Source organism: Convolutriloba macropyga, chromosome 2 (genome assembly GCF_964194025.1).
Source record: "Convolutriloba macropyga chromosome 2, txConMacr16.3, whole genome shotgun sequence".
Lineage (NCBI taxonomy): Eukaryota > Metazoa > Xenacoelomorpha > Acoela > Convolutidae > Convolutriloba > Convolutriloba macropyga.
The window spans coordinates 26885122-26912093 of record NC_134469.1 but is presented as its reverse complement, the minus strand read 5'-3'; the positions used below and the strand labels follow the sequence as shown (position 1 = coordinate 26912093).

At 33.4% G+C, this 26972-nt stretch overlaps 1 protein-coding gene across 4 annotated transcripts in view; it reads right to left on the bottom strand.

Annotated features, from left to right (window-relative positions):
• The window catches only part of LOC142358577 (uncharacterized), a 124352-nt gene that overhangs the window by 37213 nt on the left and 60167 nt on the right, over nucleotides 1–26972 (bottom strand). For all 4 annotated transcript variants that reach the window (XM_075409997.1, XM_075409996.1, XM_075409994.1 and 1 more), the window contains 2 exons: nucleotides 26716–26908; nucleotides 25766–26390 (listed from right to left, as the gene is read on the bottom strand). In XM_075409997.1, the coding sequence (XP_075266112.1) occupies nucleotides 25766–26390; nucleotides 26716–26908 (818 nt within the window). The remainder of the gene's footprint in view (nucleotides 1–25765; nucleotides 26391–26715; nucleotides 26909–26972) is intronic.

Genomic DNA, 26972 nt, shown 5'->3' with positions numbered 1-26972 from the left:
GAAATCTATCAAAATTCTACGTGAAACCCATAAAGTCAATCATTTACTTCAATAAAAAAACTTGTAGATTAACTTAAACATAGCTTGAATTTCAATGGTCTGCCTGAGAACTTCCTTTCACTAAAGCAACTGAACGACAATACAAAAAACGACAAGAAGTACCAAAAAATCTCGCATTCTCTCTATCTCATGATAAAGAAAAACAGGGTGAACTTGAAAAACATTAAGTACCTATTGCTTCAATCAGTATACTAGAATGTAGCTCCCTTTGAGGCCGGGACATTTGTTTCAGCTTCAGAGGCATGCATAGATAAATGAAAAGGAGAAAAATTAAACACAAAAAAGAGGGAAAAAATCCAATTTAAAATTCTCTTTAAAAGTCTTTTGAACCAAGTCCAATTTGTTGCTTTACTTTTCATTCATGATCAAAGAATTTGACGCTTGAAGCATTCAAACAGAATGAAGCAATTATTTGTTTTGGGTTCCTTTACAGGCACAATTTTTAATGTTTTTTTGTCTTAACAGTTTCTCATTTGAGTCCGAAAAGCTTATAATTCTGCCAAACTCTATAGAATTGAAGACTAGATACACTATCAAGTCCGGTTTCCCTATTTTGTCTGAAATGTCTATTGTGTAAGCTTCTGCAAAACTTCGAACTACTTTGCTGCCTGTTTTCCCTCATTATGTTTCCCGATGTATATCGTCACTTTTTTCCTAGTGAATCAACAACCCTGAGAACAGAATGACTTATGTATAAAATTTGATATATTTAAACTTGAGCAAAACCTCTAGCAATATTTTGGAGCTTGTATATTAGTTGAAAGCTCAATACTCAGTTAGACGAAAACAAATTTGTGGCGACATTAAGCGTAACTCTTAACATATTTAACCTGATTTTATTCTGAGGGCTTCGGGAGTACGAAATTTATCTTAAACTTCTGACTCGATGTTCGAACATTTGGAATGAGATATCTTATTAAACCTGATAAGTATCATAAAATTACGTAATGATTCCAAAAAGTAAATTTGACTAAGTAAACTAGATAGATGATTTTTAAAAATTTTAAAAATTGATCATTTAGTTAGCAGTTAATAGAATTTTATTTTATTTGCAAATTGCTAACCCAAGGTTACGATTCACTCAGTTTGACTCGGGTCGAGAAGTAAACTCTAGACCTAATATCAATTTATTAACAAGTTAAAAGTTGTTAAAGCTGAATGATGATAGAATTGATTTAGATTGATTTCTAAAACTATCCAAGTTTGTTTTTACTTTAATTTCTTACATTCTAATTCGATGTAAACTTTGCTATGGTATATATAATTCCAATAAAGGAATAATTCCGTTCATTCTGAATTTCTGCAGCGATATTATTCTCTGTTGTCTTAACGGCAAAAATTAAAACGGTAAAGTGTCCATTGGAAATTCTACAAAAACTGAGTGGCTTATCCAATTGCATCATTCTATTTTTAGAATGCTGTAGTTGAATATTTAGCTGAGTTCAGCTGAGTCTTCTTATATCCGATACAAGCATAATTTGTACTTCTCACATCCTGTTTTTGTTCTTAATGGTGAGAAAATGAAAATACTGCCTCAAATTTTTAGAAACATGCATTAAAGACAAACCTATGAGATCATAAATGAAAAATTTTTTTATACTTGGCAAATAAAACCAGATACAAATTATAAAATTTACACAAAATTCTTCCACTCCTCCTCCGGGTTTACAAGTTTCAAAACTTTTTTACCACTACGATAATAGCCATTTCTGTAGTCCCCGAGTCTTCTAGCAGGTTTTTGTTGCGCTGCTGAATGTGATAATTTTTGTATTTTCTTTTAAAAACCTCTGTTCTAATTTTCGTATGTAGCTAGTTTCCGACTTGTCCAGATTGGCAGTTAAAAATTAAACGGCACTGAATGTATTTGCTTGTCAATCTCTAAGTGTTTTGCCCCATAAGCTTTAGTTTTTGGGTTGTATGGTATTAACTTGTAAATGATTGTATTGATTTCCAGTTCGTAATTAAAGCTCATATCGTATTTCGGGTGGCCCTTGAAATTGGGGTTTAATACGAATTCTTCGAATTCGATTTTTTTGTTGATCATATCTTGGATTGTCATTGGCTAGGGTAGCATGGTTGTTGTTGGCGGTTGAACTTGTAGCTATATGGGCCCTTGTTGTTGCTGGTCTTGTTGTTACGGGTCTTGTCGTTGCTGATCATGTTTTTGCTCGACTGATGACAACAAAAATTGCTTTAGTATATCAATTTGCATCATCTCCGGGGGTAGTTGAAAGTCCAGTGGATCTCCAGTGTTCCTTTATGATTGTAATCTAAATCTTTAAAAAAATATTTCACAATTCTAATTAGTTAATTCTGTAAACAAATGGAAAAGTGAGAAAATCATGATTGTCAGATTGTTTTTCTCTTTGTTGTCTTTTTGCTCGTAGCTCTTTTTTTAGATTGATAGATGTTTATAACGGGCTCTTTATAGGTTGGAGCTTGTACCAGATGATCGGATTCGTCTTTTTCTTCGTCAAGACAAATTATAGAATTTACTTCAGATTGAAATAGTGTAATAGAAGGAGCTGATAGTACCAATTTTCAAAACTCAGTGCAGTTCCTGTTTTTTAACTATTTCTACTGCCCGAATGATGCAAACTACAAGATAAATTACCAATTTTCGCAAAAAATAAATAGAGCTAATGTATTTCTGCATTGCTCTAAATTATACATAAAAGAAATTTCTAGTTCATTTTTTAATTTTTCGTACACTAATTTGTGTCTTCGATTTCTGGGTGCAGATAATGCTGGCCCAGTGAACTGGGTTTTTCTTGAAGTTAATTCTATCCAATAATCATCACCTCCAATGTTTAGTTTGAAATTAGTTTGCTCGTTGTTACAAGCATGAGTAGAAATTAGTTTGCTTGTTGTTACGTTATTGTTGTTTAGCATTGGTAAATGTTTGTCTGCTAACTGGATCGAGAATTTTTTTTACAAATAAAATAGTTTTCTAGCATAACAAGTAATGGGGAAAAATTTTAGGACAAGGATAGAGCCCGGCTACATTGCCGTTAGTCTTATAGACCTGTTGTTAATTCACCGAAAACCAGCCAACTTAGGGATGAGAGGCACATATGCAAGGTGTGTATTTTTTTAGTGAACACTCTAGTTCAAAAGTTTGCCGTATAGTATTTATTTTAAAGAGTTGTAGCTTTCGGAAATTAGTGAACGGCTAGTAGAGAAAATTTTTTTATTGAAATGCGCATCATAATCTATTTCTTTTCGTGAGATATTAAGCAAACCTTCTGAGTTGCTCGGAAATGTAGTAAGGAAATTTAGATAACTTATCTAGATCGAGAAGAATTTCCACGGCCTCTCCTGTAATTATATTAAGTCCGCCCGTAAAAACAAAAAATAAGTTGTATGGTGACGGAAAAGTTATAGTATTACTATTACAAAAAGACTGAGTGTCATTGAACACTTGAAATTGAACGCTTTGTTTTTTTGACCCTTAAAAAAATGTAAAATTATACCCTATTTTAATCATTTTGCCTTCAAATTGTTCTCTTACAGCAATAATTTTGTTTCTGCTAAGTGTAAGCACGGGGTCGGTTGAAGTACTTTGACAATCACTTTCTGATAATGTGCAGAGTGGGGGAATTGTGTTCCAGTTTTAAACTGAACCACCCCGCAGGTTAACACTTTAAATTCTATCCTGCATATATGTTTCGAACGTATTGAAAATTACCCAGCCTTAACTGTCTTTTTCGTTTGAGTTTGCTCTAAAATTCGCACCGGAATTTTTTTATGAAAATCTTCTAAAAAAGTTTTAATTGGCTTTTTTGTTCCTTAAATTTTTAACTTATCAGTTATTCTAGTTGTCCTACATTGTTCTGGAGTTAAGTCTACATCTGTTATAATTGTGCTACGTTTTGCATTAATTGCCTTAGCGTCGAATACGTCGCAATACCACCTTATTTTCTGGTGGCTTGCTTTACACATAATGGCTTCTAAGTTGCCTCTTATAAAACTTTTGACAATTATTTCATTTTATTTTTGAATTTTCAACATTTTGCTGTTTGATATGACAGCAAGCAGTTTGATTAGTGAGTACCTTTATTAGAGTCCGTATGAGAACAATAGCAAAAGGCGATTTTCGAAGAGGTTGCAGTTTTTGAACACAAAGAATTGTTTGAGTTTATTAGATCTCAGGCAATGCTTGGATCTAAAAGATTTTGATTTTTACAATCGCTACATTATATATGTAAAATTTAATCTATAATCACAGAGATGTTTCAGAGAGATAGATGCTTTCGCAGTGATAATGCTTTTGAAAAATAAGTCTTCGTTGGATTAAAAAAATCTTTTGTAGTTTTTGTCACTTTCAGTTTTTAATGCGAAAAAGGAGGCTCGGTAATAAGGTTTTGCTCATAACGTTCCGATCCCTCTTATCTCAATTATTGGCATTTTTGTGTACCAAATGTAGCAGATATGGGAAATTTCATATTAGCAGAGAAGTTACTGCTTGTTAAATTAAAACTCAATCGATTCTAAAAGAGTAACAGACATTTAAACTAGAGATGCTAGTAATAGCGAAGTTTTTATTTTACTTGATTGAACTGATAGAAACGTTTTCTTAAAAAAAAACTTAACACTAATAAAATTTCTGAAACTACTTTATCAAGGAAACACCCCAATGTCAAGCATGAAAGACAAAGCATCCAACTGCTGAGTTGTAGAAGACACAAAAATGAATCCAGACTACATACTGCCTTTTAAACATCAAATACATTAGTTACAGCCATTTTCAAAACTGATGGGACATATCAATAAATCAAAACAACAACAAACATCAGGGAATCTCAAAAATCTCTTGTACTTAAAAACACAAGATGTCAAAGCTGTTCGGATTACGAAGTAGAAAACAAAACGATTTAATATTTTCATGAAAATTAACAACAATAAAAAAACTGAAGCAATTGGAATAATTGTTAAGTTTTATTGAAAACAAATAGTGCCAATGCTGCCAAAACCATTGGGTATGGGATGAGCCCTTTGAATAAATTTAAAAACGTTTCACTAGAGAGCCAGTTAGACATGTCGTTAAACCATTTAGGTGACGGAACAAAAAAACATAAAACTCGTTGAAACTCAAAAGTGAAAAAAATTTGAATGAGTCTAAAATGTTAGGAGGTTTTAATATACAAATGTTATCACCGGTAAATATTAGGTAGGTAATTTTGTTTGTGCATTTTTGGAAAGCTATTGGGAACTGTAAGACATGGAAAACGACAGCTTTTAACTGCAAATTTTGAATAGGTATATTGATTTGTAACACCTTATCGAATATGGCTTGTCGCACTGCACCTGAAGACAAAAAATTAACTAATACGGGAAATACAAAAATTCGAGAAGAATTTAGAAGAGACAACATGAAAATCAAAAGACGTTATTTGGCCATTGACATTCTGTTTAAATAATTAAAATTTTGAACTCCTTGCTTAAATCTTCTAATTTTGATTTTGAAGCCAATAAAGTCACAATATCAATTTGAGTTATCACTGACCTGAAAAATGGTGAAAAGTGTGAAGAGTACTTAGAGAAAAAGACACTGCAAGGCTTGCAAAAATAAATGACAGTTCTTGAATTAATATCTCAAAAAGCTTATACTCATTTGAACAGCTACTCAAAAATCAGCTTTTCAAATACACAAGGTTGTGACCCAACTTACAAAATAATAAAAAGAAAAAAAAGAACTTGAAAAAAAAATGAAATTGAAAGAAATCTTATCAAAACTGAAAACAATATTACGTGCTGGCAAAAATCTGGCCACGTTTCCTAAAAAAACAGAGAACAAATGAGACAAAAAACGAAATGATTTCAAGAAGGCATTTGACAGATATGGGTATTTTAGTATGTCAATGAATTCATGATTAAGGAAACAAAAACAGTGAAATAAGTTGTAAAAATTGTTTCCAAGAAATTGCTTTTGGAGGTCAGCCGACACTGTTTCTCATTTCCTTAAAGCGACAGAATGATGTTGGCAAGTAAATAACATAAAAAGAGAAACAATCCGAGAAGAAATAAATGTCTTTCTTTTCAAAAATATTTGAAGCACTGACACAACTTTACAAACTACTTTTTGTTGCGTTGAAAGTCTGATATGAACCTTCATTCAGAGATTAAATTAGATATTATAGGTATTAAACTTTGGTAATTATTTTTTATTTTTTCTGGTTTGTTATTTTTTAGTTCAAAAATCAGATTTTGTCAAAAAATAGTCTTTATTTAAAATAAAAATCAAATTGTTTCAAAGGGAAACGTTGCTCAATTTAACGATACTATTTTACAGGCTAACAAAAACACAAGAAAAAGTCACATAATTTTAAAAGTTCTTCAAATTATAGTTTTGGATACAAGAATTCCTAGCTTCCAATAAAAAGTTTTGCAGTGCACAATCTAGTACTTCATAGAACGCCAGTTGGGCCTACCATTACTGAGTCTCAGTGATAAGACAAAATAACAAAATTGTGATTAAATCTAAAAATTTTGGTGAAATCTATCAAACTTCTACGTGAAAGGCGTAAATTCTTTCAACTAATATATAAACAACTTTTCTGGGTTAACATAAGTATAGCTAGAACTTAAATGGTCTTCCTTAGAATTTCCTTTCACTAACGCGACTGAACGACAATTTAAAAAAACAACAAGAAGTACCAAAAAATAATGCAGACTCTCAATCTCAAGATAAAAAAAACAGTCTGAAGGTAAAGAACATTAGCTACCCAATGCTTCAATCAGTCTATTAAAATCTACGCTACTTTTGAAGTTGGAAATATTGTTACAGCTTCAAAAGCATCCATAGAAAAATAAAAGAAGAGAAAAAAAACACAAAAAACATAAAGAAGTCCCATTTAAAATTCGTTTCAAAAACTTTTTGCTCCGAGACCAATTTTTTGCTTTACCGTTCTTTCATGTTCAAAGAATTTGAGGCTTCTAGTATTAAAAAAAATAAAGCGATTATTTGCCTTGAGTTCATCTTCAGGCAATTTTTTTCTGATCTTTGTTGTCTTAGTTGTTATATTAGGTGAAAGCTCAATACTCAGTTAGACGAAAACAAATTTGTGGCGACATCAAGCGTAACTCTTAACATATTTAAACTGATTTTATTCTGAGGGCTTCGGGAGTACAAAATTTATCCTAAACTTCTGACTCGATGTTCGAACATTTGGTATGAGATATCTTATTAAACCTGATAAGTATCATAAAATTACGTAATGATTCCAAAAGTAAATTTGACTAAGTAAATTAGATAGATGATGTTTAAAAGTTTTAAAAATTGATCATTTAGTTAGCAGTTAATAGGTTTTTTTTTTCATTTGCAAATTGCTAACTCAAGGTTGGGACTCACTCAGTTTGACTCGGGCCGAGAACTAAATTCTAGAACTAACATCAACTTAATAACAAATTAAAATATGTTAAAGCTGAATGGGGGTACAATTGATTTAGAATCATTTCTAAAACTTTTCAACTTCCTTCTTAACTTTAAATTCAATTGTTGAACAATTTGCTATGCTATATATGGTTTTTATGAACGAATAATTCATTTCAATCTGAAGATTGGCGATATTATTCGCCGTTGTCTTGATAGCAAAAAAAGAACAATTTAAAATGTCCATTGAAAGTTTGACAAAATCTGAGTGGTTTATCCAATTGCATCGTTCTTTTCTTGAATGCCGTAATTGCATACTTTGTTCAGTTCAGCTGTGTCTTTTTTATCCGATATAATGCATAACTTGCACTTCACACATCCCGACTTTGTTCTTAATGGTGATAAAATGAAAAAACTGACTCAAATTTTTACAAACATGCATTAAAGACGAACATATAAAATCAAATAAAAAAATTTAAATATTAGGATATCGGATACCAAGTATAAATGTTATTCAAATTTTTTCACTCCTCCTGCGAGCTCAAATTTTCGAAAAAAATTTACCACTACGATAACCGCCATTTACGTTGTCTCTGAGTTCTCCTAGCAGGCTTACGTTGAGCTGCTGAAGGTGATAAATATTTTATGTTTTTTAAAGGAAATCTTTTTTAGTTTGAGTATGTAGTTATTTTCCAAATTATCTAAATTGGCAGTTACAGATGAAATGGCACTCCAAGTATTTGCGTGTCATTCTCAAACTTTTTCGCCCCATAAGCTTAAGTTTTCGTGTTGTATGTTTTTAATTTGTATATATTTGTATGGTTTTGCATACGTTTCGGGCGGCCCTTGAAATTGGCGCTTGAAAAAAACAAATCAAATTCTTTGGATTTGATTTGTTTTTTGATCATATCGTAGATCGTAATTGGCTGGGGTAGTATGATTGCGGTTGGCTGTTGAACCTGTAGCTATGTGGGCCCTTGTTGTTGCTGGTCTTTTCGTTCCTGGTCTGTCTCAATGTTGCTGATCTTTTTGTTGCTGATCTTGCTGCTCGATTGATTACAACAAACACAGCTCTAGTATATCAACTGGCATCATTTCCGAAGGTGACTGAGAATCCATTAGGTCTCCAAAGGCGGGAAGGAGGAAGTCTTACTTTATGATTGTAATCTAAAACTTTAATGCAAAAATTTCTTAATCCTAATGAGTTGATTCTGTAAACAAATGGAAAAGTGAGAAAATAATGATTGTCAGATTGTGTTTCTCTTTCTTGTCTATTTGCTCGTAGCTCACTTTGTTTAGATTGATAGATGTTTATAACGAGCTATTTATAAGTTGGAGCTTGTACCAGATGATCGGATTCGTCTTTTTCTTCGTCAAGACAAATTATAGAAGTTACTTCAGATTGAAATAGTGTAATAGAAGGAGCTGATGGTACCACTTTTTCAAAAATCACTGCAGCTCCTGTATTTTTATTTATTTTTACTGCCCGAATGATTAAACTGCAAGTTCAATTACAAAATTGAAATAAAAAAATGAAAAAAACTAATGGATTTCAGCATTGGTCTAAGTAATAGTGCTTTCAGCCGAAGGCTTTTTTAGACGGGTTATGTAAAAACTGTCAAGAAAAAAGCGTCTATATGTTGCTTTTGTATTATAGTAGTTTCTACAACCGCTAAGATGGCTAATGTTATGTCGAATACTAAAACCTCACAAGCAAATTCTGGCGCTGCCACTTTCATTTCAGAATTTAAAGTAACACCCCTCCAAAATGCAATCAAGTTTTGTTTATTTTAAAAATTGATTAAAACAAATTTGTATCTTTGATTTCTGGGTGCAGATAAAGCTGGCCCAGTGAACTGGATTATTCTTGGGGTTAATTTTATCCAATAATCATCACCTCCAATGTCTAGTTTGAAATTAGTTTGTTTTTTGTTACAAGCATCAGTCGAAATTACTTTGCTTGTTGTTACGTTATTGTTGTTTGGCATTGGTAAATGTTTGAGCCAGGCTACATTGCTGTTAGTCTCATAGATCTGCTATTAATTAACCGAAAACCAGCAAGCTTTGGGCTGAGACACAAAAATGCATTGTGTGTATTTTTTAGTAAACGCTCTAGCTCACAAATTTGCTGTATAGTATTTATCTCGGAGAGTTGTACTTCTCAGAAATTCTCGTACTGATAGTAGTCTTAATTAGATTTTATATGCGCTTCATTTTCTATCTCTGTTTGTGAGATATTAAGTGAACTTCTGATTTGTTCAGAAATTTAGTAAGGAAATTTAGATATTTTATGTAAAGTGGGAAGAGGTTCTGCGGCCACTATTGTATTTATATTAAATCTGCCCGTAAAAACCTATATAATAGGTCGTATGGCGACGGAAGTTTTAAACTGGACCACCCCTCAGGTTAACACTTAAAATTCTATCCTGCATTTATGTTTCAAACGTATTGAAAATTACCCAACCTTAAGTGTCGTTTTCGTTTGAGTTTGGTCCAACATTCGCACCGGAATTTTTTTATGAAAATCTTCTAAAATTTTTAATTGGATTTTTTGTTCCGTAAATTTATAACTTATTAGTTATTCTAGTTTTCCTACACTGTTCTGGATTTAGGTCTACATCTGTCTGTGATAATTGTGCTACGTTTTGCATTAATCGCATTAACGTCGAATACGTCGCAATACCACCTTATTTTCTGGTGGCTTGCTTTACACATAATGGCTTCTAAGTTGCCTCTTATAAAACTTTTGACAATTATTTCATTTTATTTTTGAATTTTCAACATTTTGCTGTTTGATATGACAGCGAGCAATTTTGATTAGTGAGCTTGTTTTATTAGAGTCCGTATGTGAACAGTCGCAAAAAGCGACTTCGAAGAGGTTGCAGTTTTTGAATGCAAAGAATTGTTTGAGTTTTTTAAATCTCAGGCAATGCTTGGATCTGGATTTGGAGTTTCACGATTGTTACAAGATATATGCAAAATTTCAACTCTAATCACAGAGATTTTAGAGACTTTATCCATATGTTTGTTGAGTGTCAACGTTGAGTGTGACCTATAAGTGTCAATGTTAGTATTTGTTTTAAAAATTAGTTTGTTAATTTAGTATTTTAGGTGGATTGAAGACTAAGAGTTATGAATCAGAATAATTTAGTTAAAGTTTTCTCAACGATAGTTTTTGTGAAATACCAGTCATTGACTGGCCAATACACCAAACGGCTATTTATCATTTTAGATGGGGTAGTAAAAAAATTTAGTTTCTTTGTATAGGTTAATATATAGAGTGAGGTTATTTTTTCGCTCAACGTAGTTTAATTTTGAGTTCTGATTGGATAACAAATTTTTGTCCGTTATGATAGCGCAAATTTTAGTATTCACTGCTTCTAATATGTTTCTGTTTTGTTTCATGTAATAAGACTTCTTCTGAACACGAATTTTCTTCACTGCGAGTTGAGCAAGCATTCTAATTTAAGTCCTGCAACAGTGTAGTACTTGAAATATGGGTTGGGGAAGAGGTAGTTTCCATAAAATCAAGTTTTTTTGGAATAGAGCGGGCTGTATTTTGGAAAAGAAAGGGCAGTAGGAAAATTTTGTGCTAAGTTTAGTCCGAGCGTAAACTAACCTCACCTAGCTTTGAGGGCCAAGAAGCAGCAGTGAACTGCGTACATGAGCTTTGGTGGTTGTGGTGGACCCCAAAGACAGCAATAGCTGCTCAACAATTGTTTGCGTCAGCTGCTTTTCTGGGACGTGGGCGGTTTTTCAGAGACTAAACTCTAATACGAGAGAATATAATACCAATTAAAAATGCTAGGGCTGGTTATTTAGCTAAAAATTACAATTTTGATATAGGATTTTTACAGTTTTTGTAGTTTGTTTTTATTCTTGTCTGATCTTTGATAAAAATTTATTTCTTTTGACAGGGTTCATTTTTTTTGATTTTTTTCAATACGAATTAAAGAAGTCACCTTTCATTGAAATAGTGTAATAGAAGGACCTGATAGTACCATTTTTACAAAACTCATTGCAGCTGCTGTATTTTTATTAATTTTTACTGCCCGAATGATGCAAACTACAAGTTCAATTACAAATTTGAAAAAAAAATGAAAACAGCTAATGAATTCCAGCACTGGTCCAAATTATATTGTATTCCGCCAAAGGCTTTTATATACCGATTATGTAACAACTGATATGTCTATATAATGCTTTTGTTTTATAGTAGTTTCTACTACCGCTAGGCAGGCTTTTGTTATGTTGAAATACTAAAAGTGCACAAGCAAATTCCTGCTCTGCATCTTTCATTTCAGAAATTAAAGCAACACCTCTCTAAAATGCAATCATGTCGTCTCTTATATAAAAAAATATTTTGCTCTTTTTTAAAATTTATTAACACTAAGTTGTGTCTTTGATTTCTGGGTGCAGATAATGCTGGCCCGTAAACTGCGGTATGCTTGGAGTTAATTCTATCCAATGATCATCACTTCCAGTATCTTGTTTGAAATTAGTTTGCTTGTTGTTACAAGCATCAGTAGAAATTAGTTTGCGTTTTTTTTAAAATAAAGTTATTGTTGTTTAGCATCGGTAATTATTTGTCTGGTAACTGGATCGATTAAATTTTAATTTTTTATTTAACACAGGTTTTCTAGAATAACAAGTATCCATGACATGTTATGGGGAAAAAATTAGGACAAGAATAGAGCCAGGCTACATTGCCATTAGTCTCATAGATCTGATATTAATTAACCAAAAACTCAGCCATATTAGGTCTATAACAAAATTAAATGCGCTTCATAATCTATCTGTGTTCATGAGATACTAAGCGAACTTCCTGAAATGTTCGGAATTTTAGTCAGGAAATTTAGATATCCTATGTAGAGTTGGAAGAGGTTCCACAACTTCTCCTGTATTTAAATTAAATACGCCCGTAAAAACATATAATTATTCGTATGACGACGGAAAAGTTTTAGCATTACCATTACACAAAGACTGAGGGTCAATGATCCCTGGAAAATGGAAGCTTTGTTTTTTTGACCCTTTAAAAATGTAAAAAATTATATCCTGATTTAATCATTTTGCCCTCAAATTGTTTTCTTACAACTATTGTTCTGTTTCTGCCATGTATCAGTATGGGGTCGGTTGAAGTATTTTGACAACCACTTTTTGATAATGTGCAGAGTAGGGGATTTTTATTCCAATTATTAACTGAACCATCCCGCAGGTTAACACTTAAAGTTCTATCCTGCATATATGTTTCAAACGTATTGAGAAATACCCAGCCTTAACCGTCATATTCATTTGAGCTTGCTCAAAAGTTGCACCGGCATTTTTTAATGAAAATCTTCAAAAATAGTTTTAATTGGATTTTTTTTATTCCGTAGATTTTTAACTTATTAGTTATTCTAGTTTTCCTACACTGTTCTGGAGTTAGGTATACATCTGTTATAATTGTGCTACGTTTTGCATTAATCGCATTAACGTCGAATACTCCGCAATACCACCTTATGCTCTGGTGGCTTGATTTACACATAGTGGCTTCTAGTTTGCCTCTGAAAACACAATTGACAATTTTTTCGTTTCATTTTTGAATTTTCGACATCTTGCTGTTTGATATGAGGGGGAGCAACTTTGATTTGTGAGTACGTTTCATTAGAGTCCGTTTGCGATCGATTGCAAGGAGCGAATTTCAAAGATGTTGCAGTTTTTGGATATAAAGAATTGCGGGAGGCCGCTAAATCTCAGGCATTGTTTAGATCTAAAAGATTGGGATTTTCACAACTGATACAAGATATGAGTAAAATCTAATCTATAATCACAAAGGTTTTAGTGACTTTATCCATGTGTTTCTGAGTGTCAATCATGAGTGTCATCTATAAGTGTCAATGTTAGTATTGAATTTAAGATTTAGTTTAATATTATTATGATAGGTGGACTGAAGACTCAGGGTTATAAATCAAAATAATTTAGTTGAGACTTTAAGGTTTTCTCAACAATAGTTTTTGTGAAATACCAGTCTTTTATTGGCCAACACATCTAACGGCTTTTTATCACTCTGGATGGGTGAATAAAAAAATTTCGTTTCGTTATTTAGAATAAGATAAAAAGTGAGGTTATTCGCACAACGTATTTCAATTCTGAGCTGTGATTGGATAACGGATTATGATAGTGCAAATATTCAAACCCACTGTTTCTGATATGTTTATATTTTTTTATATGAAGAGATTTCTTCTGATTAAGGATTGTCTTCACTGCTGGTTGCGCAGTCAGGAGCATTTTTTGATATAACAGAAGTACTACTACGACTGAAATTTACTACAGTGCAGTGTTCGAAATATTGGCGAGGGAAGAGGTAATTTCTCTAAAATACAAGTTTTTTGGGAATAGAAAGGGCTGTGTTTTGGAATAGAAAGAGCAGTAAGAAAAATTTGTGTTAAAGTTAGTTCGCACGTAAACTAACAGCGCATAACACTGAGTGCCAAGAAGCTGCAATGAACTGCGTCTATGAGCATTAACGGGTATGGTTGACCTCGAATACAGCAATAGTTGCTCAACAATTGCATGCGTCGGCTGCGTTTCTGGGACATGGGCCCTTTTTCAGAGACTTAACGCTAACACGAGAGATTATAGGACCAATTAAAGTTGCTAGGGCTCGGTTTCTTAGCTAATTTTTACAATTTTAATTCTGTGTTTTCTTTTTACTCTTTTCTGATCTTTGATAAAAATTTTCTTAAAGGAACTATTTCTTTTGAACTTTTGGAATTAAATCCAATGGAATTGCATTGCCGTGGCGTTTATGTTCAAGCCGTGTTTTTTTGCGGTCTGACATCAAAGTATGTTTAGTTAAGGTTAGGTTTCATTTTTACTAGTTAGTGTTTGACGTTTTTTAAAGGGCTAAATGTAAAGTAATGAGATATAGAACTTTGCGGACTACTTGGAGGACTAATTCCTGATATCTGCTGTGCTTTCATTGTCCCCACTATTTGTTTTATATGAGCTATTAGGCGTACCCAGGCACGCGTGAACATTGCTCGAGTATTCAACTGGTTGTGGCAATGTTTTTTGTTTTGCCTGATTATTTGTGTTGTTAATAATAGGCCAATGCGTATATTCTGGTTTAAAAAATTTTTCCAAAAAACTAAGCATGTTGATTAACTACTGGTTAACTTCTAATATTACGCTTGTTAATCAGGACAGTTTGTACTATAATCCTGTAATAACTTTTTCTTTAGGAAAGTATTCTACTAGACATTTCTAAACACTACTTTCTTTTGGTCAGTCGAGTCATGGACAATTTTGTACGTAGTATCAGTACTTGGTTTATTAAATGTATAGGGTCCAGAGCGTAACTCTAGTACCTTTTTGGATTTCAATTATACCATAGCGTGGTTTTCTAGTAAACCTTTAGGACCAATTTGATTAATTTAATTAAGCTAAATCTATTCCTTTAATCCTGTGCCTTGTTTGTAATCTGCCAACAGCGAGTGTATGTTTTCCTAATTTTTTTTGAAGTCCTTTTTTGGTATACTTTCTTTTTTTACAAGTTTCCACAGTGACTATGTAATAGAATGTCTTTATAATACTCTGAAACACATTTTTTTGTTGTCACGTAGCAACCCAAGTTTATGGGAAATCCAAATTAAGTTGTTTAATAACCACTACTATCTCGCACGGATTATATACTCAACTGTTGTTTATTGCATAATTAAGAAAATGGCAAATCTACTGGTGAGACTAGCCAAGTTGGAACCAATTTCGTTAAAAAAACTTTTTCTTATTTAGCACTTTACAGTTGCCGTTTGTCCAAGTTGAGTATGAAGATTGTAGGTTTCTTTTAATTCTGATATTGTGTGTCTGATGCACAAAATCATTAGTTAAAAATTCGATACATTTGTCATGTTTTAATTGTTTTTGAACTCCGAATGGTGTAAGGTGTTTCTCAATTAATATAACAGTTTCTGGTGCATCAGCGCTTCTTGATGATTGTACTTGTATAAGGCGAGAGAACCTATCTACTATAACTAGGAATGTGTTATTTTGGTTACTACATGTTCTAAATGGCCCTTTCTGTTGTATGTGTAATGATGTGAAATGGTATTGTTTCTAGTTTTGCCCACCGCTCTACGGGCTCTTCGTTCCAAATTATTCTTTTGGCAATCTGAACAGTCATCTACAAGCAATGTAGACCATTTATATATTCCGGGCCAGTAGAGGAGGCTATCGATTTTGTTAAGTGTACCTTTATCTCAAGGGTGTCCATTGAACGAATTAATATGTGCTAGCTCAAATCATTTCATAAAAAATGATAGTGGAACACATATGTTTCTATCAGAAAAAAATTGTTTCCGTCTGGCTAATTATAACATAGTGGGTCACAGTGTTATTCAAGTAGTCGGAGATTGAATATATTTTTGTACGCACGTAGTTCCTTAGAACGCTTAATTGTTTTAGTTCCTGGGGTTTACTAGCTTGCTTTTAGCCATAGGCAAACAGTTATTAAAATCGAATCTTCTTTTCTTTTCGCACAATTATTTTTGTGTCTACATGAGCATGTTTTAAAACTGTGTTCATTTCAGTCCTCACAAGATACTGTTGTTATTTCTATATGTAAAGTTTTCGGTTCTATAATGTCACATATGTGTGTACGTTACTTATATTCTATCTTCGCTTGTTCTAGCTCTTGTATCAATGACATATCTACATTTCCCTTTTAGATCTAATAAGTTTTTGTCATCAGGACCGCCGTCTATAGCTTGTTCTTTTGCAGAGATGTCTTTGTACATATCAATGTCAATTTTTTCTGTAGATACACTTCCTAACAATATTTTCCACGTTTGGTTTTGTTTTCCGTCCATATCAGAACGAGTCTGCAATGTTGTATTATTTAGTAAGTTTCTGTTCTATATCATTAATTGCGTCGTCAATACAAATTGACGACGCAATTAATACAAATTGGCGACGCAAATATAACTTTGTCGGTTATATTTAGTATTTTTTCTGTCCGGTTGTTTGTGCAATTACCGGATAGCTTGTAAAAAGTGATACTTTCTTTTTGTCACAGAGTAGTATTGAATAATTTATACGTTTATAATCCGATTTGCAAAGCAAATGTCTTTTGGGACTGTTGAGTGTTCATTTTGGAATTTTTTGCTTCTTCGTGGGACTATTTTACTAAAAAATACAAGACTGCAAGGTTTTTACCTTCAGTTTGTATTGTCTTTAGATTCTGAAATTTAGTAAGCACAACTTGGTACTACCACGATAAATTCATGTGATAACTGTCTGAAGCGAGAGCTAAGGAACAATATAGTTCTTTGATCACAAAATAACTATTTTTGGAAAAGAGAACCTATAACGTAGATTTCGTAGTTTGTAGTGCAGATATTAATCGGCTAAGTTGGCTATGCTTTTAGGACATTTTTTGTTATTCTTTATCGAATACACGGCACAAAGAATTTATTTCCCCTTCGGGAGAACTGATTGAATAATATATTACCAGTCTCTAAATTAGGTGAGTCAGCGTGTATACGAAAAGCATATTTCGGAATCGTGATAGCGACGGAAATATCATGAGCAAATTGTGCTTTTATTTTACCGAATATTTGCTGGTGGTAATCTAGTTATTCGAAAATTGTGTCATTCTTAACTCAAACATCTGGCATTTTTGGTATCGTTTGATGATAAGTGATTTAAGTGTGATGTTTAGTATATTAATTTATCATATAAAATCAATATAAAAATTATGACAAAATTTTGATGAAATCTTATCGCTCTAATAATTTTTAATTTTTGTATATCGGCATTTCGTGAAGCGATAGGGCTAAGTGTCCCTATTGATATCTCATGTCCCTGAATTTTTACTTAACTTAAGCTCAATTTTGTTTTTTTCCGGCGGAGCTTTTAGATTTGCTTTACGCATTAACGCATGACATCCGCGTAATACTGCGAACAATTCTTCTTTATCCTGCGATTAAAGTAGGGTATCATCAGCATTTTTGGTCGCTTGCTTTTTCTGTATAAAAAGTCCAATTGAATAAGGCATAAGTTTGCTAAAGAAGTTCGGAGGTGGCTTTAAGTCGCAAAATCTTAACTGAAATGTGTGTCCACCTACAATGCAGATAATTTATTACTGAGTCTCTTTGTAAAAGTTACTTGATGATAAGCGCACGAAACATCAGTATATGTAAAATATTTTCCATTTACTTGTGGAACTAAATCTTATAGTGGCAAGAGTGGCCAGTTAGAGTTATTTGTATTTGTAATCAAGTTTAGGCAGCAGGCGTAAATTACAAGTTTTACCTAGTCGTTCTAAGGCAGAATAAAAAATGGGATTACAAACCAGCTATTTAGATTGTTATGCTCATTTAGTTAACGTATTATTCCATCTTGAATTAACTCGTCCAATAGTGTTTTTAGCTTATCTCTAATATATAGAGGTATTTTGCATGGAAGTTGCTTTTTGAAATCTAAGTCTATTGCAAGAGGTTTTTGAAATTGCTTTTTTGTACGGCAGATGTCATTTTTTGTGATTGGAGTGTTCATCCTCATGGAGTCGAATATTAAGCAGTACCCTAAACTCATTGTCCAATAAATTGTTTAGTGTGATGTCAAAAATCATTTTTAGGTACTCGATATAGTGTGCATAATTTCTCACGTGAATTTTTTGGTCGTTTTTCGAGGTCTCTTTGAACAACTTCATGAATAAAGAATAGTTATTAATCAGTTGTTTCGAATTAAGAAAATTGTACTATATTTGTTGGTTTGCGTGGTCTTTTTGCATCTTTTGAGAAATCAGTTGCTATTTCAACATCGTCTTTTTTTATTTGTTCACAATTTTATTAACTACAAGGCCATCTATTTCTCTGATGCATTTTTGTGTATTGTGTAGGCATTTGATTATTATTGGCATTACTCATATATACAAAATTTTTTATTACCGAAGAAATAAATACATTGTGGAGTAACGCTCATATCTTGTACCAGTCCATTTTGTCCAATCCATATGCAGTCTTTGGCATAGCTATACATCTAATGTTCTGCATCGAAAATATATTGCAGAGTTCGAATAATGACGTTGTGACACTCTAAATTGTCCGTTTGATATTATGTTTTCCTTTAGTATTTAGTCTGAAGTTTTGATGTCCGAGACTCGAGCAATGCATTTTAAATAAATTTGGTTTGTAGTGTTCCTTCACGGTCGTTTACTTCTTTTGGCTTTTTCCAAACTTTCTCAAGTCAAAGACATACGACATCCCTTAATCATAACACAGTCTTAGAAACTGTGTGCACAATAGCCATATAACAATTGAAAAATGACTTTTCTTCGTGGTTTGTGAAACTTATACACGTGTCAGTGTCTTTTGACTCAGCTTTTTGTACTGAGTTTACAATTATACTAAGCATAAAACAATTATTGAAATCTTCGTGGTTATGGAGTATTGAGTAGGCAAACTCACTACAATCGCTCATGCTAAATTTATGCGTATCATGACTTAATAATGGATCACAAAACCAGTAGTATCAAAGCAGAGCTTTATAGAAAGTGTGATAGAAATCAATGTCAAATATTTTTTTGCTATAAAAAACTTCTAGGGGTTAGTTTTGTCATCTCGAAAAAGGTGGAATAATTTAATACTGTGTATGTTGAGCTTCTGTTGATTATATGTTCAATTTCGTGTCCTATATTTTTCTTCATGTCTTCTGTGGTGAAATAAAATATATTTTGTTAAACTGGTTTTATATTTCTATTTGTATTAACTTCCGAATAATTTTTGCAAAGCGAAGATATCTTTGATAGCACTGGCAAAGTTTTTTTGTTAATAGTATTTTGTTTGTTGATTTTGATACTCTACCTGGTGGACAGAGTGGGAAGAGAGGCTTTATTGACCATAATAACCAAAAATTAATGTCTAAACTTTGTTGGCGTGTGATTGGGGCGACATTAGTATTTTGATTGGAGAAAATTTTGTTTTTCTCTCTCATAAGACTGTGTCGTATCAGTTTCATGCGCACCAAACTTGTTATTTTGTTATTTTTTTCATATGATTTGTGATTATTGTTGTCATAGTGTTTGTATTTGCAATTTCTATATTCCTTATTTGTATTATTTGGGCAATTTTGGTTATTGAAATAAGGGTTCTTATTATTTTGTTTCTTGTATTCATCACTGAAGGATGCTTTTTTTCCTTTTCCTCAGTGATTGCTCTTTTCAACTTTTTATTTTTTTCATCAATCCAATGTTTAGAGCGATTAGAAATGTAATGCCCTTAATTTCGGCAATAGTTACGAAATTGTGCACTATTTGGACGCCCTTTTACATTGGGTTCTTTGAAGTACATGAATTAATAGCGCTAGCTTCATTATTTCTAATTAGGCTAGAAAGCTCTTTAATTTGTACTTCAAGGCTATTGATTTTATTGTTTGTTTGTTTTATTGTGCTCTGAGTGCTAACAGTTAATGTTAGGTCTTTCGTTATTGAGCTCATTTTGTATATCACCGCGTGTTTTATCCGGATTTTCTATCTTGTTTTCATGAGCTTTGCGCTTCAGACGGTGGCTGCAGTCCTCTCATAGCCAAGTCAATGTTTTGATGGCAATTTGGCCCGGGTTTTTTAGCCCCGCCGGTTTTGTTTCAGGCCATTTCTAATCAACAGCGTGTTCAAAACGTTGGAAAATTTTTTTCCCACAGAGGTGTATTAGGGTGATTCTGATGGTTTTCTGTTAGTTTATGTAGTGTTTTTTTTGTGTGCAGACTGTGCTAATAGAATCTAGTTCTCTTTTACTGGTTTTTAGTGCGGTAGAAAACAAGATCCTGTAGGGTAATAAAATCAGTTTTTTGGTGTTTATGCAAGTAGGTCAATCATGCCTGTATGTAAAGTTGTTGATGCAAGATTATTGCTTCTACTTCTGATACCTGTGTTTTTTTCTTTTTTTGTTATTCAGTATAGAATAGTTGGTTGTTCCTGTGTGTTCGTCTAATCTTTCAGCAGAAAATCCAAGTGAAGAGCCTTAAAAAATCTGACAGAAGTCAACGCCAACCAAGTTAGACTTTCCTTCCTGTGTAACCCATACCGTATGGTTTGCTTCACACATTCTTGGAGTGTCAATGTATGATCTTACTGTAATTTGGCCTAACATGCGAATTTGTAATCCGCTATAGGATTTTGTGAGATTCATTGCTGCAAAAATCCTCATGCTAAGAATTAGTTTTTGCATTTTCAAAAGTGTGGGACAATTTATTATTGTACATGCCGAGCCTGTTTTGATTAGATATTGAATTTCAAGTCCACTATTTTTTATTGATGTCTTCGGTGGTGCAAAAATTTTTTTCAGGTAAGCTTTGTTTTTTGTATTACTATTTGTTTTCACTTCCGGAGACTTTAGAAAGTCAAAGGGAATAAATCTGTGAAAGCACTGGCATCTTCTCTTTGGTCATAGTATTCTGTTTGTTGATTTTGATCCTCTACCCAGTGGAGATATTGGGAAAAGCGGGGTTAATGATCTTAATACCATTTGACGCCAAAATATTTTTGGCGTGTGATTAGTTGGATGAGATCGTTAAAAATTTTGATTATCATGTTCATAAGGTTGTCTCGCATAATTTTCATGCGGACCAAAACCATTGGTGGTCTCGCATCAGGTTCATGCGGACCAAACTTTATTTTGGGGAAACTTTCGCTCTCATGATTTAGTACGAATGTTGTTATAGTGTTTATCTTCGTATATGAGATTTTCATCTCACTATTATTATTTTTAGGGAATTTTGGTTGTTGAATTACGGCTTAGTGTTAGCTTGTTTCTTGAAATCACCGTTGAAGGATCTTTTATTCCTTTTCCTCAGCAATTTCTCTTTTCATCTTTTTTTTTAAAAATCTATCATCAATGCTATATTTAGAGCAAATAGATTTGGCATACCCATGACTACGGCAATAGTTACGAATGCATGTTTTATACGGTCGCTTTTTTACATTAGGGGCCTTTAAAAGGACTTGAATTATTAGCGCTAGCTTCATTATATATAATTAGGCTGGTAAGCTCTTTAATTTGTCCTTCGAGGCTACTAATTTCATTGTTAGTAGCGCCTTAGAGATGGGTGCTGCAGTCCTCATATGGCATCGCCAATGTATTTTTGCTCTTTTTTCGTCGGCTCTATTGTTCTTTTGGTGGCAATTTGGCCAGAGTTTGTTAGCCTTTCGGGAATTTTTTCAGGCCATCCCCTATCAACAGCGTATTTGACACGGTAGAAATGAATTTTTATCGATTAACCTTCTTCTTTATTGGTAACCTCTACTTCTAGTCAATATTTAAAATGAACACAACTATCTGTGATTTGGTTTATAAAATCTTTAATTTGGTTGGGATTTCTTGTGGGGTCTATCGTATTGAGTCACTCTCATGCGGTTTCTGTTGGTAGCATTTCAAACAGCAATTTTGCGTCTGTCTTGGTAATTTTCTGGTGCAGTGGGGTTTCTAGGTACTGCTGTACGCCTAAAATAAATTGATTTTTGACCAACAGAGCTCCAGTGCTCACTTGTTTTCGGTCTTTGATCATTTATCAAAAAGTGACAAGTGAACTATTAGGATGGGAGAGGGGGTAATAATTAAGGTTCATGTCAGTAGCGGCGCTAGCTGTACAAGGTCCGGAGCTTACAGCTGTTGTACTATTAGTCTTAGAGGCAGTTGAAAAACTGCTCTACTAATCATACCTTCAGAGGACATTATGTTGAAGTTGTTATGATATTTTTCGCTTCAGAAAGGTCGAATTTGTTATGCACGCTTCATTGCTTGCACCAACTCATACTATGGGCATGGGAGTACGAAGTACAATTAAAAGTTTTTAACTCGACGGTCAACTTTTTTCTATGAGTTATCTTTCTAAGCCTGATAAGTCTCATATAATAAATAATTGATTCTAAAGTGTAAATTTGATTAGGTAATCTAGTTGGATAATTTAGATAAAATTTTTTAAATGTTGATCATTTTATTAGCAGCTAAAAGGTTTTTAATTTATTTGTAAATTCCTAAATTAAATTCAGCATTCAGTCTGGTTGAAATATCCTGACTTATTAACAAATGGAAAGTTGTGAAAGCTGAAGGATGTTAGAATCTTTTTAGAAGTTTATTTCTAAAACTTACCTGCTATTTATTTTTTAAAATAGCTGGCAGATTGCATGAAAATAGCCACAAACGCCGCAAAAAGTAACGGTTATGAGCAGTTCGTTTTACTTAGCTGGCATATTGACAAAAAATAGCCTTACTAGCTTTGGTAGTCTCAAAAACATGTTAAAAGAAACAGACCAAAAAAGAAGTTCTTTTTTAAAACCCTAAAACATATTGAATGTATCACTGATTCCATGAGCTGCCCTTAAATACCCTTCAGTTGGTAACACACACTAATTTTATCTCGTGCCTTCAAAGAATTTTCATCGGCCGAACTAAAAAATTTGACATAAAAACGTTAGAAGAAAAATCCATGAAAAAAATGGAAAAATCAATTAAAACAGAAGCAAAAATGCCGCATGTCAACAAAAAAACCTTTATAGCGGTAGCAAAATCTTGTGAATGGACTGTTTTTTAAATCTACTTAAAAGTTAGAGTGACAAAAGATCACGCCGTAAAACCACTCGGTACATCATATCACCACAACAGAGCCGAAGGAACTCCAGAAAAGACTCAAAACGTCAAAGCCTCACAAAAAAACCGTAATGGTAGCTGATACCATAACATTCTGTGTATAACCATCAACTCTTTACCAAACTTGTTCGATCTTTTAAGAGTTGATGAAATTTATTTCGCCGTCACCACGAGAAAGAAATGCAGGAATTTTTCATTATACTAAAACATTTGGAAACGTTAAAAATGTCAAATAATCTTAGGATGGAATAATGATAGTCTAAAAAACTAACAGCGCCATGGAATGGATTAAAATAACTCATGATCCGGCCTTTGAAAATAAAAAACTTCGCAAACAACTGTAAGACATCTTAAAAACTAATCTCAATTATCAAAAAGCAAAAAAATTCTAAAAGCAAAACTCAAAAAACCACTACAGTGAGTTTTCAAATCACTGCATTTAAAACAAATATAAATCATATTTCCTCTTTTGAAGATATAACAGACAAAATGATATTAAGCTATTCAAAATCAAATGTATCATAGAAAAAATCCAAAGCATTAGACCAAATTTTTAATTTATGAAAGAAAGAAAAAAAACAAAAAGTAAAAAGTTATTTAAAAATTAATACTGAGGCCCGCTAATAAGAAAAGTAGTAATCAGTCAAAATTTTGCGAAAAGATATTCAGAAAATTCTCAGGGCTGCATTCTGTTTAAAGAAATTAATTGGAAACCAAAGAGATGCAAAACAAAAATTGACAAAAACAGGTGTAAAATTTAATACTGAGGCCCCGAAATAACATAAATTAGTAATCGGCCAAATTTTTTTAAGAATATTTTCAGTAAAATCTCAAGGCTGCATTCTGTTAAATGAAATCAGTTGCAAACCAAAGAAACGACAAAAACATGGGAAAAAGCAAAAATGGTTAAGTTTTTTAACAAATGAAAAAAGCAAAACTAATAAAAATATAATTGTTAGGGTAATGATAGATGATAGAACGTACAAAATATAGACACAATGTGAGACACACATATGCAAAAGGACTATTTATTGATTCCTGAGATGAAATTTCGAATTAGAATTAAAATGAAGAAACCAAATACAACCCATATTTTAGCATTATTGACTTAGAACAGACAAATAGCCATCCACTTGTACAGATAAAAAAAATCGAAGCAGAACTTGAAGGTGGGAAAAAATGAAATAATTTGCAAAAAATCTAAGAATTTTAAAACTGAATTTAAGATAAATTTTTAAATACTTCAAAAACCTAAAAAAGTGGGCAAATTAGACAAAAAAACCAGCTAAAAACTTTCATCTTTATGTGCCATTCTATCGAAAACACTTTTCAAAGTCCAAAAATAATCCCCAAAAATTGAACACAGCGCATGATCAAACTACTTCTCTCGCTCAGAAAAAATTAGTTCACACGGCAGCTTTCGCTCACTTTTGCTTTTAGGTCAAAACGCAGTCTGAAGGGATAAAACTTTCAGTAGCAAACAAATATGAAAAACAAAACTCCACTTCGAGGCGTAAATAAAATAGAGCGCCCCAATGCAAAATTGTTTGATTTGGAAAAAAGAACCTAGAGAAGGCCAAATACAGCCTCAGCTATCAGTTTGCGCCCGGAGATTAGTGGCAGAGCAACTCAGCGCTGAATCAGTCTTGAGGTGTTCTGTTTTTTAGGATGGCCAGTGGTCTGAGCATTTCACCATTTACACTCGCCAGTCCTGATTTTTGAGCAAATGTACTGCATGAAAAACAATATGTTCAGCTTAACTCCCGCCAACAAGGTTTGATTTATATGCAACTCGATCTTCCGCCTGGGTGCTTGTACCATATTCACTTTGCGTAGCAAGTCGTAACCACTAAGTTTAGTGGGCTTTATGGTTATTTCCTACAAACTAGCGTAAGTATATATATATTTTTTATACTGCTATAGTGTTTACCGGTGTTTACCTACAGAAGTATGACATTATTCTGCTCAGACTTAGTTTCAGGGAATGAGTAATTTTCAGACTATACAGGATAAGTCGAGTCTGGGTAACCTCTACGGCCTCAAAATAATCATATCGAAGAAATCAATATGAAACATAATAAAACTTAAAATATTCTGGGGATTCAATGTTCGAGAACTGAATTAAATTTTTTCGCTTGAAATGTGCTGGTTGAGCGCTGAAATGATCTGAGACTCAAGTCCGGGCGGTTGTTAATAAAGTAAAATCGCAAACGGTTACTTTGCAATATGGACCCATACCATCTCAAAAAATCTGATGGAAAACCGGAAAAACCGTTTTCTATGCGATACCCGATATCTCCGGTTGTTAACAAATTTTTTCATCGTTGAGTTATTCCACTGTCATTACATCGGGGGCGCTTAACTAAGATTAAATGTTGGAGAGTATTGTGCCATTTCAGACTTATTGAGGCATTTCTTGATAAAAATTTTCTCTTAATAATGTGTGCTCCAGACAAAATAAGCGCTAATTTGATTTTAAAAGGTGTCACTAAACTATCAGATAGCTTGGATCTATTCTGTTTTGCCCCCCTCCAGCTTAGTAGGCTTATATTTTTTACGTCCCCAGGCGCACGTGCTATTTTTTTTACATATTAACGTGGTGTTATATAACATTATATAATTTTTTACTGGAGGGCGTACAAATACTGGGGGGGGGGGGGGAAACAGAATAGATCCAATAACTTAAAGATGTATTGTTCTGTTTTCAACCCACCTGAGAGACTTGGGAGGTCGCTCGAGAATATTTCGCTGAATTTGTTTTGTGAACATGTTCTGAAGGTAGTCGTTGTCGGCCACCGGGTACGTCGGCATTCCAAACATCTTGAGTGCATCGCAAGTTGCCTCCACCGAGAAGTTAGTCCTTTCGAGAGTAAACAGCCCATTGCTGCTGTTAAGCTCTTTCAGCAAGTTTTTGGCCGCAGGTTTCAGTTTTGCCGATTTGCAAGAAATGATATTTTCAATCCACTCCTTCACTGGTTTCGTTTCCAATTTGTATCCGAAGTTAGTCATCCACTGAATGAGAGTTTTGTCGTCCAATGTCTGTGGTTGGACCAAGTTGAATGTCTTGCCATTAACAGCTCTGATGTCTTGCATGCAACATACAATGAATCGAGCCAGATAGTCAGCCGGGGTCTCCTCCAGAACCCACTCAGCACTGGGCACACAACCTGTGGCAGTGATTGCCTGTAGTAGGGCCAGATTCAGGTCTTGCGGGTTCCAATAGCAATTGGTGAAGTCTCCTCCAATGTTGCCTGGTCGGTACACAACAATCGGGAACCCTCGTTCTCGTGCGCGGCACACCAGTTGCTCAGAAACCCATTTGGATTGACCGTATCCTTCTATTAAAACAGAGGTCAGGAATTCTAATGTAGAAATATTTTTCAATCAAGCCATATTTTGTGTTGGTTTGTTGCAAGGAAGTGTTGTCAAGACATGAGCTCTCAAAATGTAGTAAGCTTATTTTCGAAATGTAGAAAACAAATTTGTATGAGATTTTTAAGACTGGTTCAATTCCGATCGCTCCTTGCATGTTTTTAGTGCTTTTGTGTACACCAATGAATGTAATTTTTTATAACAATTTGTGATTATTATTAGTTCGGTTGAATGCCTCGGTATGTTAATTATTTTTTATTCTATTCTCTGCACGCTAAGAGGGAACCTTACCAGTGAGATCGTTGGCATATTGATCCAAGTCCTCTTCCTCCTTGTATGTGAATCCAGGACGTGCAGGGAAAATTGCGTTAGTGCTAATATAATGAAGAGGCTTGATCTTTGCAGATCCTGCCAACTTGATAATATTCTGAGTGCCAAATACGTTTGCACGACGCAACGCAGTGTAAGGGTAAACCAAGTTCACCTGAACAGAACAGTAGCTTTTTATCTATGAACGTGGACGTGACGTTATTTGTGGACAGCGTTTT